Source organism: Saccopteryx leptura, chromosome 4, assembly GCF_036850995.1.
Source record: "Saccopteryx leptura isolate mSacLep1 chromosome 4, mSacLep1_pri_phased_curated, whole genome shotgun sequence".
Taxonomy (NCBI): Eukaryota; Metazoa; Chordata; class Mammalia; order Chiroptera; family Emballonuridae; genus Saccopteryx; species Saccopteryx leptura.
Window position 1 is genome coordinate 129,692,699 of NC_089506.1, and position 13,001 is coordinate 129,705,699.

Below are 13,001 nucleotides of genomic sequence, written 5' to 3' on the forward strand. Positions count from 1 at the left end.
GCTTATAGCCTGTTGGGAATGAGGCTAGGGGAAGGGGTTATCAAGACAGGGTAAAATAAACACAAACAAATGAGCAAAGTGAATTTAAATGGCATGACAGTATATATGGGGAAGAGATAAAGCAGGTTGGGTAATAGTGACTCAGGAGAGCCTCTCCAAGTGTTATGATGAAACCGTGAGATAACGAGTCAACGGACGGATGTCTTGCCACACAATCAATTAGCCAAATTAAGAAATTAGGAGTCTTGCCCTGGCTGGTTGGCTCAGCGGTAGAGCGTCAGCCTGGCGTGCGGGGGACCCGGGTTCGATTCCCGGCCAGGGCACATAGGAGAAGCGCCCATTTGCTTCTCCACCCCCACCCCCCTCTCCTTCCTCTCTGTCTCCCTCTTCCCCTCCCGCAGCCAAGGCTCCATTGGAGCAAAGATGGCCCGGGCGCTGGGGATGGCTCCTTGGCCTCTGCCCCAGGTGCTAGAGTGGCTCTGGTTGCAACAGAGCGAAGCCCTGGATGGGCAGAGCATCGCCCCCTGGTGGGCGTGCCAGGTGGATCCCGGTCGGGCGCATGCGGGAGTCTGTCTGGTCTGTCTGACTGCCTCCCTGTTTCCAGCTTCAGAAAAATACAAAAAAAAAAAAAAAAAAAAAAAAAAAAAAAAAAGAGACCTTTTTATCCGGTTCCGTGGCCCTTCTCCCTACCTTCTCATAGGTAGCCCATTTCTTAGTTTCTTGGTATCCTCTGGAGGCATATTATGAATATAATGGAATAGATTTTATATTTACTTCCCTCTTGTTTAAAATCTCAAGATTAAAAATGTTAACTTAAAAATGCTTAAAGGGGTAAGGAACGGGACAGATGTTATTTAAGAGTACATACTTGGAACAAGTAGTAAGTAAGACCTAGAAATCTAATGCACAGTATAGTGAATATAGTCAGCACTATGGTGTAGTAATCATCAAACTTGCTCAGACTAGAACGTAATGATTCCATCTGCTAAAAAGAAAAGATAGTTGTATAATGCGATAGAGGTGTCAGTTATCACTACAGTGGCAATCACATCACAATGTTTAAATGTATCAACATGTGGTACATCTTAAATTTACAAAGTTATATGTCAAATATATTTCAATAACATAACATGCAATAAAGATGTTTATAAAAATGGTTTAATTAAGACCCTTCAGCTTTTCTAATAGAATTTGCATACTGCTTTTAGTTCATGTAGAAAACTTGAGAATACTAAATTTCCATATTTTTACAAATTGAGTTTATTCAATACAAAATATTCATTATACCTGTGCACCCTTGGTAGACGTTAAGTGAGAATGCTCGTCCTCAAGTCTGACTTCTCCACTGGCTTGTCTTGCTTACCTCTGGCCTAGAGAATCCCTCAATGTTGAACAAGTAAATGAGTGAGTGTGTCAAGTACTCTGACACCTGAGCATCTCCTGAAGCCTCACTGTCTTCACTGCTTAGGGTCCACAAGTCATTTCTAAGACCCTTGCTTCCTTTTTAAGAAATTAACAGGATTAAAGGGTAATAAGAGTTGTCGGCCTTGATGGGAACACTTCCTTTTGGGGGAAATAAGTAACTTTGGTCCTTACCTCCTGGGAACATTCTTACCTTAGGAACTGAGAGAACCACTCCACCAGAACTCTAAACCTTGACAGAGAAGAGAAGCAGTGAAAGATGGCTGCACGGTTTCATCCTTAAGGAACCTGAGCCACTGTTCTTACTCGCAAGGAGAACAGGGCATTGTGTCCTATGGCTTGGACAGGAGCCGTGCTGCCTGTGGACGCCTCACCTCCCTGACTCTCCCTCATTGTTCCCAATGGGCCGCGACTCATTCTCTATCACACTTCCACATGCCTGCCTCTCAGCAGGCCCTGTCCCTGGTTGGTTGTCCCCTGGACTCTGAGATTAGAAGAGTAGTGCTTGGGGGAGGTTACATGTCACACACTGCAGCTGTTTATAGGATCCCTGGCAAAGGCATCCAAGGAATGAGAGATAGGAGAGCATGTCGTCTAGAGCAGGGGTCCCCAAACTACGGCTGGCGGGCCGCATGCAGCCCCCTGAGGCCATTTATCCGGCCCCTGCTGCACTTCTGGTAGGGGCACCTCTTTCATTGGTGGTCAGTGAGTCCTGGAGTACTGTATGTGGCGGCGAAGCAAAGCGCGGCGTCACTCACGTATAGTACTACTTCTGGTCACACTGGACGCCTGCATCACGGCTCTGGAAGCGCGTCATATCACTTGTTACGCCTAGCAGTGACAAATATGGAACCGGACATTGACCATCTCATTAACCAAAAGCAGGCCCATAGTTCCCATTGAAATACTGGTCAGTTTGTTGATTTAAATTTACTTGTTCTTTATTTTAAATATTGTATTTGTTCCCGTTTTGTTTTTTTACTTTAAAATAAGATATGTGCAGTGTGCATAGGGATTTGTTCATAGTTTTTTTTTATAGTCTGGCCCTCCAACGGTCTGAGGGACAGTGAACTGGCCCCCTGTGTAAAAAGTTTGGGGACCCCTGGTCTAAAGGTCATAGGTGCCTCCAAAGAAAAAGCACTTGTTAGTCTTTATTCTGACTCTCAGGGGAAGGAACAAAGGATGCATTAGGTCCATAGTAACAAGCAAGGTGGCCACTCACTGAAACCACATCAGGCTTCCAACGCAGGTGGCCCTGAGGATGGCTTTCTCTGATGGGTCTTTTGTTTTCCCAGGTGTCCTTCTTGATCCAAGACACATTTTCTTAGAAGGGAAGGGGCATCTGGAGGCCTTATTCTATAAGTATTGAAGATATGTTAAAGAATTAATTCCATATTTAAAAACATTTTTTTAAAATTTATTTTTTATTTTTTTTAAGTGAGAAGCAGGGAGGCAGAGACACTGACTCCTGCATGTGCCCTGACTGGGATCCACCTGGCAAGCCCCCTACAGGGCAATGCTCTGCCCATCTGGGGCTGTTGTTCCGTTGCTCAGCAACAAGCTATTTTAGTGCTTGAGGCGAGGCCATGGAGCTCTCCTCAGGATATGGGGCCAACTTGCTCCATCCAAGCCATAGCTGCAGGATGGGAAGAAGAAGATATATAGAGAGAAGGTATAGGCAGAGAGCAGGTGGTTGTTTGCCTGTGTGCCCTGACCAAGAATCAAATTCGGATGTCCATACGCTAAGCGAACACTCTACCACTGAGCCAGCTGACCAGGACCATAATTCCATATTTTATATATTTAACTTCCCAAGTAATTGGATATGAGGAAATAAATGAGTCTGGGGATGAGTAGAATATGACCCATTGACTTATGGAGGGTTTTATTGATTGAATTTTGAGGTTTATTATTTCAAGAATCACTTTGAGCATAAGCTTTTTCCTAGCTAGTAACACTTTTTGGTTTTTCTTATATCACTTTACTAAAAATTTTTCTTCCATGTTTTCCTTTTTTTTTTTCATTTTGGGCTTTTGGCTGGATTAATCATTTAAACAGAGGGAGGCACTGAGACAGTTTTTGCCTTGTTTATTCTTTTTTACAAACAACATCCCTTTGTGGGTTTAGTCAGAGATTTACACTCCTTGCTAATCAATACCAAAATAAATAGACACTTAAAACTGTCATGACACCAGCCAGTTCTGCAGCCTGAGTTCTGAAGGACCTGGCCAGATGGCGAAACTGGGCCCCTGACATGCATAATGTGTGTTCTGTAGCCCTTGGCTTCAGCAACCTGGGCAGCTGACAGCTTTTTAGAAGGCTTACGGAGGGGAGGGAGAAGATTCTCCACTATCCATTTGTCCTGTAGGGAAGTGGTCCCCAACCGTTTTTGGGCCATGGACCAGTTTAATGTCAGAAAATATTTTCACGGACCAGCTTTTAGGGTGGGACGGATAAATGTATCACGTGACTGAGACAAGCGTCAAGAGTGAGTCTTAGACAGATGTAACAAAAGGGAATCTGGTCATTTTTAAAAAAATAAAACATCGTTCAGACTTAAATATAAATAAAACGGAAATAATGTAAATTATTTATTCTTTCTCTGCGACCAGTACCAAATGGCCCACGGACTGGTACCAGTCCATGGCCCGGGGGTTGGGGACTACACTGTAGGGCATCTCCAGAAATAAACGCTAAGGTGGCATGAGTGGTAGTTGACCATGGTAAAAATTCGTAGTATACTGCCCGAGGCACTGGCTGTTCTGAGCTCCTGGCTGGCTCCCAGCGTGTTCTGAGATTGTGTTTTGGCCTCGAAACTTCCTTCTGAGCTCTCTGGTATATAAGTGGAGGGGCAGAGCTCCTCCAGTGTTTTGTTTGTTTGTTTGTTTGTTTGGGTTTTTTTTTTTTGAATTTTCAAGTCCTTGAGCAGGAGATGTTGCACAAATACACAGGTGCAATGAAGGTATGAGTTCATCTTGCACAGGAAACTGGCAGGCCAGGTGTTATCTCAACACTTTGAGGTGAGGAGAGAAAGAGCGTTCATTGCCATGTGTGTGGTAGTGCTTCAGTGAGTTCCTGGAAGGGTTTATTGTAAGTGTAGCTGAGAGATGGTGCTCTGAGCTTCCAAATAGGTTATGAATCAATAGACTGCCCAGACCTCTGAAAGAGGAATTGTTAGAGGTTCTGATGTAGAAATGGCCCTGTCCCATCTTCCCCATCCAAAAGATAGGGTTCGAGAGATTGATTTTTCTCTTTTAAGCTCATGAGACTACACTGACAGTATTTGGGTTTACTAGCAGGGTAACCCACAGGTTCAGATAAATTCTTATGCATAACAGAACTTGTAAACAAGGATTTCCCACCACTTATCTTACAGAAAGAACCCAGAGACAAGCCAGGTCCTTCACTAAATTTGCAAACCCTTTGCCTTTGCAGAGGAAGTCATTGATGGTCAAGTAAAATCATAGGTGATTCTGTTTTTTGTGAGAGGACTTGGTTTAATGAAGAAAAGACAGCTACCTGTGGTAGAGAGAGAGACAGAGTAATCCTTCTGGACTTGTATGTATTAGCTTCATTTTTTTTTTACACTTACTCTCATCAAAGATGGGTGTCAGGATGGAATTGTTTAGAGGCTGTTGCATTTACAAGGGATGTTTATATTTTTTCTTTTGATTCCTGTTGGTGCTCTGTTGTCATCCTGTGGGTGCAGCATGGTGCGGCTTTATAATTCTGTGCTAGTTTGAAGTGCTGGGTTGGAACAAGCTCAGCACCTGCTGTTTACTGCTTGTCTGTACATTACAGCTTCCTTACTTCAAATAGTGTTTGAACAGACCAAAAACATGGTTTTTGGCTGTCATCCAGTTTGGCTTCCACTCCCCAGTAATGCCATAAAAATGCTCTGTCAAATAAATTCTCAGGAACTGAAAAGAACAAATTCCCTGCTCTGTGTTATTGCAGATAATAGAAGCAGGCTTCGGCTGACTGCCTGGCATGGTGCCCATGGCTTAGGAAAGCTGAGTGGCCTAGAGTCCCTTGGTCGTGCCCAGCATCTCAGAGTTAATTCTCTGCGTGAGATGGATGAGAAATTTGCACATAGCATTGATCTCCACTGGGTGTTTTGAATTCCATGAAACATCTTTCCTGCCTGACCAGGCGGTGGCACAGGGATAGAGTGTCGGACTTGAGATGTACAGGACCCAGGTTCTAGACCCCGAGGTCACCAGCTTGACTGAGGGCTCATCAGGTTTGAGCAAGGCTCACCAGCTTGAGCCCAAGGTTGCTGGCTTGAGCAAGGGGTCACTTGCTCTGTAGCCCCCCCCCCCCCCCCCCCAGTCAAGGCACATATGAGAAAGCAATCAATGAACAACTAAGGTTCCACAATGAAGGATTGATACTTCTCATCCCTCTCCCTTCCTGTTTATCTGTCCCTCTCTCTGTCACAGGAAAAAAAAAAAAACTTTCCTAATCCTGTTCTATGGCCAAATAAATCATTTGCGAACACATTTTTTTAAACCATTTATTAGTAATTGCTTGCTAGCTGCCTGACAACTGATATAGAGGTGCCAGAGTCATGGCCTGGGTTGGGAACTGGCTCTGTCAGACTTCAGTGACCCAGAGCCCCGCTTATTCCAGAAATCAGGGGTGCCCAGTGGTAGGGAAAGCTGGCCCCCAAAGCAGAGTTGGATGTGGGACCCCATTTCCACTTCATACAAAGCCAGGACAGGGAGGTGTGATGTTTTAAGGAAAGGGGGGCTGGGCGGGTAAGGAGGGAAGCCCTTGGGGACAGCCCCTCCCCCACTGTGCCCCTCAGAGGGAGCAGCGTCAGCTATCATGATTACAGCCACACTGACTTCCACCCTGGCTTTCCAGCTTGCCTAGCAAGTTCCAGTCCCAGGACTTTTGCATTTTTTACTCCTTATGCTTATATCGCTCTTGCCTGTGATTTTTGCGAGGCTCGCACCTCTCACTTTATTCAGAACACTGTTCTAGTATCTCCTCCTCAAAGCTTTCTTTTGCTACCCTGTCACTGTCTGTGTCCCACTTTATTATCCTCATAGCAATGATCACTATCAGACATTATAGCATCAGTTCTCAAACTTTATGGTTTGAGGTTTTAGGACCAATGCATGTGCTTAAAAATTGTTGAGAACCTGTTGGGAAAATGAATTTGTAAAATTTGTATTTTTTGAGTTTGCTCACTTTTATTGTTACAAAATGGCTCTGGGCAGAACTAGGTATATATGGTCTGTGAAATTGAAAATTACCTTCCTGTTTAGGAGGATACATTGTTTTGCTAATGTTTGTTGAAGGAGAGGTTTTTACACCAGAAAGTTTTGAAAAGAGAGCAGGAGAAGGGAAAAAGAAGCCATGTTGGCAGAGTGAGAGCAGAGAGAATGCAGAGTGCTGGAGAAGAAGCCATGTCGGCAGAGTGAGAGCAGAGGGAATGCAGAGTGCTGGAGAAGAAGCCATGTCGGCAGAGTGAGAGCAGAGAGAATGCAGAGTGCGGGCGAAGAAGCCATGTCGGCAGAGTGAGAGCAGAGGGAATGCAGAGTGCTGGAGAAGAAGCCATGTCGGCAGAGTGAGAGCAGAGGGAATGCAGAGTGCTGGAGAGGAAGCCATGTCGGCAGAGTGAGAGCAGAGGGAATGCAGAGTGCTGGAGAAGAAGCCATGTCGGCAGAGTGAGAGCAGAGGGAATGCAGAGTGCTGGAGAAGAAGCCATGTCGGCAGAGTGAGAGCAGAGGGAATGCAGAGTGCTGGAGAGGAAGCCATGTCGGCAGAGTGAGAGCAGAGGGAATGCAGAGTGCTGGAGAAGAAGCCATGTCGGCAGAGTGAGAGCAGAGAGAATGCAGAGTGCTGGAGAAGAAGCCATGCTGGCAGGGAAAGACAGGGTGTGCAGATGGGGAACCAGAGCTGAGGGCTTTGTGAGCTCCACTGAGACTGGTGAGGCCTTTGATTCTAGGAGGAACCAGAGAAGATTCTCTGGGTTGTGGAATCAGAGAATGTGTCAGGGCTTTGTGAGCGCTGTGTGTTTGCTCATCAGCTGTTGTGAGACTTTAATAAAAGGAATGGCCCACCATTTTTTGGCTCCACCATTTCTTTACCATCTGTCTGAATTCATTGAGAACCTGCGTGTGTATGGCCATGACGGCGGCGACTACTGGCCATACATGACCTCAAAGAGCTTATGTTTGTGAGGCTTATACCTTTCAAAATTTACTGTATCAGAACTTTACATGTTAACCTCATGTATGAAAGATAACCTTATTTTCCAAAACGAAAGAATTACAAGAGAAAAATGGTATTGTTCATATTTTTGTACATGTCTTCTATTCATAGAAGATGGCTGGATTGTTACATCTGCTTCTGCATTTATTCCGTTCTGATATAATGTTTGGGTAAACATTGATGAAGAATAGTCTCCCACGATATATAGTTGGAAAAGGGAGGGTTATTTTAATAGCCTTTCTACATAACTGTGGATATTCGATTTTAATGTCATACCAAGATTCAACAAGTGAACATTTCTTAAAGCTAGTTATTGTGTGGTCCTTGCACCCTGGACATCCTTGTGTGAGCCATTCCCAGCTGGTGGGCCAGATGGCCCCTTATTTTAAAAGAAAAGTTGGTCACTGTCTTTTAAAATTAATGGTTTACTTAAAGTAAAATGCAAATAATCATTTTCATTATACTGTTAAGTAACCTCTAAAAAATCACCAAACATTGAAAGGTTATAGAATTTCCTTCTTTTTTATTATCAAATTTGGCTTTATTCCCTTTTTTCAATTACATGTTACATTCATTATTGGTTTGTATTAGTTTCAGGTGTACAGCATAGTGGTTAGACAGTCATATATATACTTTACAATGTGTCCCTCTAATATTTCCAGTGCCCCCTGACACCATATATAATTATTACAGTATTATTGACTGTATTCCCTCTGCTGTACTTTTGTAGCCATGACTATTTTGTAGCCACCGATTTGTACTTCTTAATCCCTTCACCTTTCACCCGGTCCCCCAACCCCCTCTCCCCTCGGGACCATTAGTCTGTTCTCTGTATTTATGATTCTGTTTCAATTTTGTTTGTTTATTTTGCTTTTCAGATTCCACATATAAGTGAAATAATATGGTATTTGTCTTTCTGACTGACTTATTATATTTGGCATAATACCCTCTAGCTCCATTTATGCTGTCAGATGGTTAAGATTTTGTTCTTTTTCATGGCCTAGTAATATTCCATTACATAGATGTACCACCACTCTATTATCCACTTGTCTTTTGATAGGCACTTGAGTGCTTTCCTATCTTGGCTATTGTAAGTAATGCTGCAGTGAACACAGAAGTGCATATATTCTTTTGTTTTAGTGTTTTGGGTTTCTTCGGAAATATACCCAGATGTGAAATCTCTGGGTCATAAAGCAGTTCCATTTTTAATTTTTTTTTTTTTCTGAAGCTGGAAACGGGGAGAGACAGTCAGACAGACTCCCGCATGCACCTGACTGGGATCCACCCGGCACACCCACCAGGGGCGATGCTCTGCCCACCAGGGGGCGATGCTCTGCCCCACCGGGGCGTCGCTCTGCCGCGACCAGAGCCACTCTAGCGCCTGGGGCAGAGGCCAAGGAGCCATCCCCAGCGCCCGGGCCATCTTTGGTCCAATGGAGCCTTGGCTGCGGGAGGGGAAGAGAGAGACAGAGAGGAAGGAGGGGGTACGGGTGGAGGAGCAAATGGGCGCTTCTCCCATGTGCCCGGGCCGGGAATCGAACCCGGGTCCCCCGCACGCCAGGCCGACGCTCTACCGCTGAGCCAACTGGCCAGAGCCCATTTTTAATTTTTTGAAGAATGGCTATACTGTTCTTTATAGTGGTTGTACCAGGCTGCATTCCAACCAGCAGTACATGAGGGTACCCTTTTTCCACATTTTCTCCAATACTTGTCTGTTAATTTATAGATGGTAGCCATTCTGACAGGGTGAGGTGATAGCTCATTGTGGTTTTAATTTGCATCTCTGATGATTGGTGATATTCAGCATCTTTTCATATGTCTATTAGTCATCTGTATTTCTTCTTTGGAGGAATGTCTATTCAGGTCCTCTGCCCATTTTTTAATTGGATTTTTTGGGTTTTTTAGTGTTGAGTTGTATGAATTCTTTATAAATTTTGATTAATTGCTGATCAGATGTATCACTGGTGAATATACTCTTCCATTTAGTAGGTTGTCTTTTTATTTTATTGATGATTTTCTTTTCTGTGCAAAAAACTTTTTAGATTGATTTAGTCTCATTGGTTTATTTGTTTGTTTATTTCACTTGCTCTAGGAGATGTATTGGAAAAAATATTGCTATGTGTTATATCAGTGATTTTACTGTGCCTGTATTTTTTCTAGGAGTTTTGTGGTTTTCATTCTTACATTTTAGTCTTTAATCCATTTTGAGTTTATTTTTATATACAATGTATGAAGGTGGTCTAATTTCATTTTTTTGCATGTATCTGTCCAGTTTTCCCAGCACCTTTATTAAATAGATTGTCTTTACTCCACTGTATATTCTTGCCTCCTCTGTCATATTAATTGACCCTATAGGGGAGAGTTTCTTTCTGAGCTCTCTATTCTATTCCATTGATTTATATGTCTGGATTTTTACACTATTACCATGCTGTTTTGACTACTATAACCTTATAGTATAGTTTGAAATCAGGTAATGTGATATACCTCTAATTTTGTTTTTCTTTCTTAAGATTGCTGTGATTATTTGGGGTCTTTTATGGTTCCTATTATTTTTGGATTATTTGTTCTAGTTCTGTGAAATATGCCATTGATATTTTGGTAGGATTTAAGTTGAATATATAGATTGTTTTGGGTAGCAGAAAAATTTTAATGATATTAATTCTCTTTATCCATGAACACAGTACATGCTTACATTTATTTGTATCTTTAGTTTCTTTCTTTACTGTCTTACAATTTTTCGAGCATAGGTCTTTTGCATCCTTGGTTAAATATCATTCCTAGGTGTTTTTTTTTTTCTTTTTCTTTTTATTTTATCTTTTACAGGAACACAGAGAGAGAGTCAGAGAGACGGATAGATAGGGACAGACAGACAGGAACGGAGAGAGATGAGAAGCATCAATCATCAGTTTTTTGTTTCGACAGCTTAGTTGTTCATTGATTGCTTTCTCATATGTGCCTTGACCGTGGGCCTTCGGCAGACCGAGTAACCCCTTGCTTGAGCCAGTGACCTTGGGTCCAAGCTGGTGAGCTTTTTGCTCAAACCAGATTAGCTCGTGCTCAAGCTGGCGACCTCGGGGTCTCGAACCTGGGTCCTCCGCATCCTAGTCTGACGCTCTATCCACTGCGCCACTGCCTGGTCAGGCTTTTTTTTTTCTTTTTAATTGCAGTTATAAATGGGATTGTTTTTTTAGTTTCCCTTTCTGACAATTCATTATTGGTTTATCAAAGTGCAACCAATTTCTGAATATTTATTTTGTATCCTGATATTTTACTAAATTTATTTGTCAGTTCTAGTACCTTTTTTGGTGGAATCTTTAGTATTCTTTATATACAATGTTATGCCATCTACAAATAATGACAGTTTTACTTCTTTCTTTCCAATTTGGATGCCTTTTATTTCTTCTTCTTGTCTGATTTTTTTTGGCTAGGACTTCCAGTACTATGTTGAATAAGAGTGGTAAAGGCAGACATCCTTGTCTTGTTCCTGATTTTAATGGAAACACTTTTAGTTTTTCCCTGTTAAGTATAATGTTAGTTGTGGGTTTGTCATATGTGGCCTTTATTTTGTTGAGATATGTTCCCTCTATTCCCACTTTATGGAGAGTTCTTATAAATCAGTGCTAGATCTTGTCAGAAACTTTTTCTGCATCTATTGATATAATTCTATGATTTTTACCCTTCATTTTGTTTATGTGGCATATCACATTGATTTGCAGATATTGAACTAACTTTGCATTCCAGGAATAAATCCCACTTCATTATTGTGTAGTCTTCTTTTTAATGTATTCGATTTGCTAATATTTTTTTGAGCATTTTAGCATGTATGTTCATCAGGTATATTGGCCTATATTTTTCTCTCTTTGTAGTGTCTTTATCTGGTTTTAGAATTAGGATAATGCTGGTCTCAAAAGATGAGCTTGGGAGCCTTCCCTTGTCTTCAGATTTTTGGCATAGTTTGAGAATAATAGGTGTTAGTTCTTCTTTGAATGTTTGGTAAAATTCACCAGTGAAGCCATCTGGGACTTTTGTTTGTTGGGAGTTTTTTGATTACTGCTTAGATTTCACTGCTTATAATCAGTCTATTCAGATTTTCTATTTTTTTCTGATTCAGCTTAGGAAGATTATATGTTTCTATAGAAGCTCCTTCAAATCAAACACTATTCATATGTGCAGAAGTTTAAACACTTTTTTTCTGGATAGATCCACACCTTATATTATGGCTACCTTATTGAAGTAGAAAGTGAAAACTTAAGTTAATGGTTTCTAACATAGTGTCTTAACAAATATTTTTTGACATCTAATATTTGTTGAGTGCTTTTCATTTTTTTTCAAATCCTGTTTATGTCCATTAACTTACTTGAATAAGTTATTAAAGTACCTTTCAAAAATAGCCTCAAGCCAGTACAGGAGTAGAGTTAAAAATTCTTATACTACTGATATGTCCAATAAATTGGGCAGCCACTTTAACTGCCTATTTAGAATCTTTCAGCATCATTAATTAATAATTTTATGTTTATCTCTTTAAGATCCGCACAGGTTTACAGCACCAAATAATCTGGGTCTGTCAGCCCAGCTGCGTTCCTCTGGATGAAAAACTCCTGCCCCAGCTCCTAAAAGAAGCAGGCTATACTACACATATGGTCGGAAAATGGCACCTGGGAATGTACCGGAAAGAATGCCTTCCAACCCGCCGTGGATTTGATACCTACTTTGGTAATGGAACTGCACATGTTTCTTTAACAACTCAGACTGACTGCAGCCGACTCATAAACACACTCAAGTGCAATCAAGTGAAATACTGTAACTGGAAACTTGAACACAGAGTGAGTCAGTCAGCACTGCCATGGGATCACCTCCATAAACATGACTCATGGTGGGCATGAGCCCCCAGGGAGGCAGTTACCTTTGCCGGGGTGCTAAATGCCATGTTGGAGCCTTTGGAAAATTTGCTACCCTCACATCTAAGACCACTGTATCTTAGAAAATCTTATTACCAAAGAGGAGTACAGAATGGGTTTTTTTTTGTTTGTTTGTTTTTTTTATATTTTCTGAAGCTGGAAACGGGGAGAGACAGTCAGACAGACTCCCGCATGCACCCGACTGGGATCCACCCGGCACGCCCACCAGGGGGCGACGCTTGCCCACCAGGGGGCAATGCTCTGCCCCTCTGGGGCGTCGCTCTGTTGCGACCAGAGCCACTCTAGTGCCTGGGGCAGAGGCCAAGGAGCCATCCCCAGTGCCCGGGCCATCCTTGCTCCAATGGAGCCTCGCTGCGGGAGGGGAAGAGATAGACAGAGAGGAAGGAGAGGGGGAGGGGTGGAGAAGCAGATGGCCGGGAATCGAACCCGGGACTT

General features: G+C 42.5%; 1 protein-coding gene across 2 annotated transcripts in view; it reads left to right on the forward strand.

Moving 5' to 3' along the window:
- Window positions 1–13,001, forward strand: part of ARSB (arylsulfatase B) — a 266,796-nt gene that overhangs the window by 14,034 nt on the left and 239,761 nt on the right. For both annotated transcript variants that reach the window (XM_066381697.1, XM_066381698.1), the window contains exon 2: window positions 12,174–12,360. In XM_066381697.1, coding sequence (XP_066237794.1) covers window positions 12,174–12,360 — 187 coding nt within the window. The remainder of the gene's footprint in view (window positions 1–12,173; window positions 12,361–13,001) is intronic.